Below are 1,935 nucleotides of genomic sequence, written 5' to 3'. Positions count from 1 at the left end.
AACAGTTAATTTTAATTTGTATTGGTCTTATATTATGTTCTAAGAAAGTACAAAATTAATTTCTATTTAATTTACAAAAGAAGCTATTGAGTTTCCAATTGAAGGCACACATCTAATGTAAAAATAAAATTATCATTTTAAACCCGCCAATACTACTTCTATAAAACTACATTATCTCACTATAGATAATAAGCATCCCACAAAGCTTTTCCCTGGCAAAGCTGGCTTTATATTATTATAATTTCATGAAATTTATTTACTCATAATTTTCATCAGAAACCACTACTAATCTCTTCCACAGTTTCTTCATGGCATTTTTCACTTCTTTATTCCTAAAAGTATAAATTATAGGGTTAAGAAATGGGGTTATTAATGTGTAAAATATGGCTACCATTTTGTCAAAGGAGAAGGATATTGGAGGTCGTGCATATATAAATATACATGGAACAAAGAACAAAACCACAACAGCGATATGGGACCCACAGGTGGACAGAGCCTTCCTCCGCCCTTCAGAGCTGTGAGTTCTCAGAGAGAATAAGATGTAGCAGTAGGAGACAAGCAACAGGAAGAAAACTATGATGCTGATCAGACCACTGTTGGCAACTACCAAAAGGCCAAAGATGTGAGTGTCGGTGCAGGCAAGCTCCAGCAATGGGAACAAGTCACACATGAAGTGATCAATGACATTGGGCCCACAGAAGGGCAGCTGCAAAGTGAAGATGATTTGTATGATGGAGTGCAGAAAGCCCCCAGTCCAGGCGACCCCCATCAGCGAGCCACAGAGCCCCCAGTTCATGATGGAAGAGTAGTGCAGGGGCTGGCAAATGGCCACATATCTGTCGTAGGCCATGACTGTGAGGACAATCATCTCTGTCCCACCAAAGAAGTGTTCAGCAAAGAGCTGCATCATGCATCCTTCAAAGGAGATGGTCTTCCTGTCATGCAACAAGTCCATGATCATCTTTGGAGTGATGGCAGAGGAAAAACATGCATCCAGCAAGGACAGGAATGCCAAAAAGAAGTACATAGGAGAGCCCAAAAGCACAGGGCTACACAAGATGGTCACTGAAATTAGCATGTTACCACTAATAGTTGCAATGTAGACAAACAAAGATGAAATAAATAATAGTTTTTGGACATTTGGATTCTGTGATAGGCTCAGGAAGATGAATTCAGTGACACAGCTCTGGTTTTGCATGGTTTCCAAGGAAAGAGTGTATAAAGAACTATCATGTAATTTTACAATTATGATAAATAGCTGCTTCAGTCCAATTTCCTTTTCTAGTTACAAATATTTTTTGCACTTAGATGAAAAAGTATGTTGTGTGCATTTATTTTATCTAGAACACAAAATGAGGAATTTTGGGAGGGATAATAGTAGGAAGTCAGTACAGTTGAAGTGCAGACAAAATTTAATAACATATATTTCTAATGTTCTATTTGATTTTTCACTGCAAATTTCCTGAAGCACACTGCTGAGAAACAATTTAAAGCTTCATGCAGCTTATGAAGGAGTGAGGGCTACAATTAGTCATGCCTTCCATTGTCAGAGAATGTGGTCAGGAGTGAACGGAAATCTGTCCCATCTGAAGACTGTCATATCTACAGATAGAAGAAATAAAACCCATTGTAGGAGACCAGTAAACAACATATACTTCTCCAAAACTGTACACTGAATATGGACTTTAAATAAATTAAATAAGAATTTATGGAAAAGTTTCCAACAACAGTCTTAGCACATAATGTAAGCATTAACTACTGAAGGTATTTTAAGTATCATTTAAAATTAAAACAGAAGTTCAGAAAAATAAATCTGCCACCTCTGAGGTTTGTCATGACAAACTTAATAATGCATGGAAGGCAATTGCACAGGACACTAGATCTCATTTCCCATGCCTGATTTGTGAGAGAATCAATCATGCTTCAAGAGATGAG

General features: G+C 37.4%; 1 protein-coding gene across 1 annotated transcript; it reads right to left on the bottom strand.

Moving 5' to 3' along the window:
• Positions 1 to 256: 256 nt before the first annotated feature.
• Positions 257 to 1,207, bottom strand: LOC123457711 (olfactory receptor 4C15-like). Its single transcript, XM_045141998.1, has one exon. The coding sequence runs from the start codon at positions 1,196 to 1,198 to the stop codon at positions 257 to 259; it is 942 nt and encodes a 313-aa protein (XP_044997933.1). The 5' UTR covers positions 1,199 to 1,207.
• Between the last annotated feature and the right edge of the window lie 728 nt (positions 1,208 to 1,935).

Source organism: Jaculus jaculus, chromosome 1 (assembly GCF_020740685.1).
Source record: "Jaculus jaculus isolate mJacJac1 chromosome 1, mJacJac1.mat.Y.cur, whole genome shotgun sequence".
Lineage (NCBI taxonomy): Eukaryota > Metazoa > Chordata > Mammalia > Rodentia > Dipodidae > Jaculus > Jaculus jaculus.
Note: the sequence above shows the minus strand (reverse complement) of the source record. Positions and strands in the feature narration are given on the sequence as shown.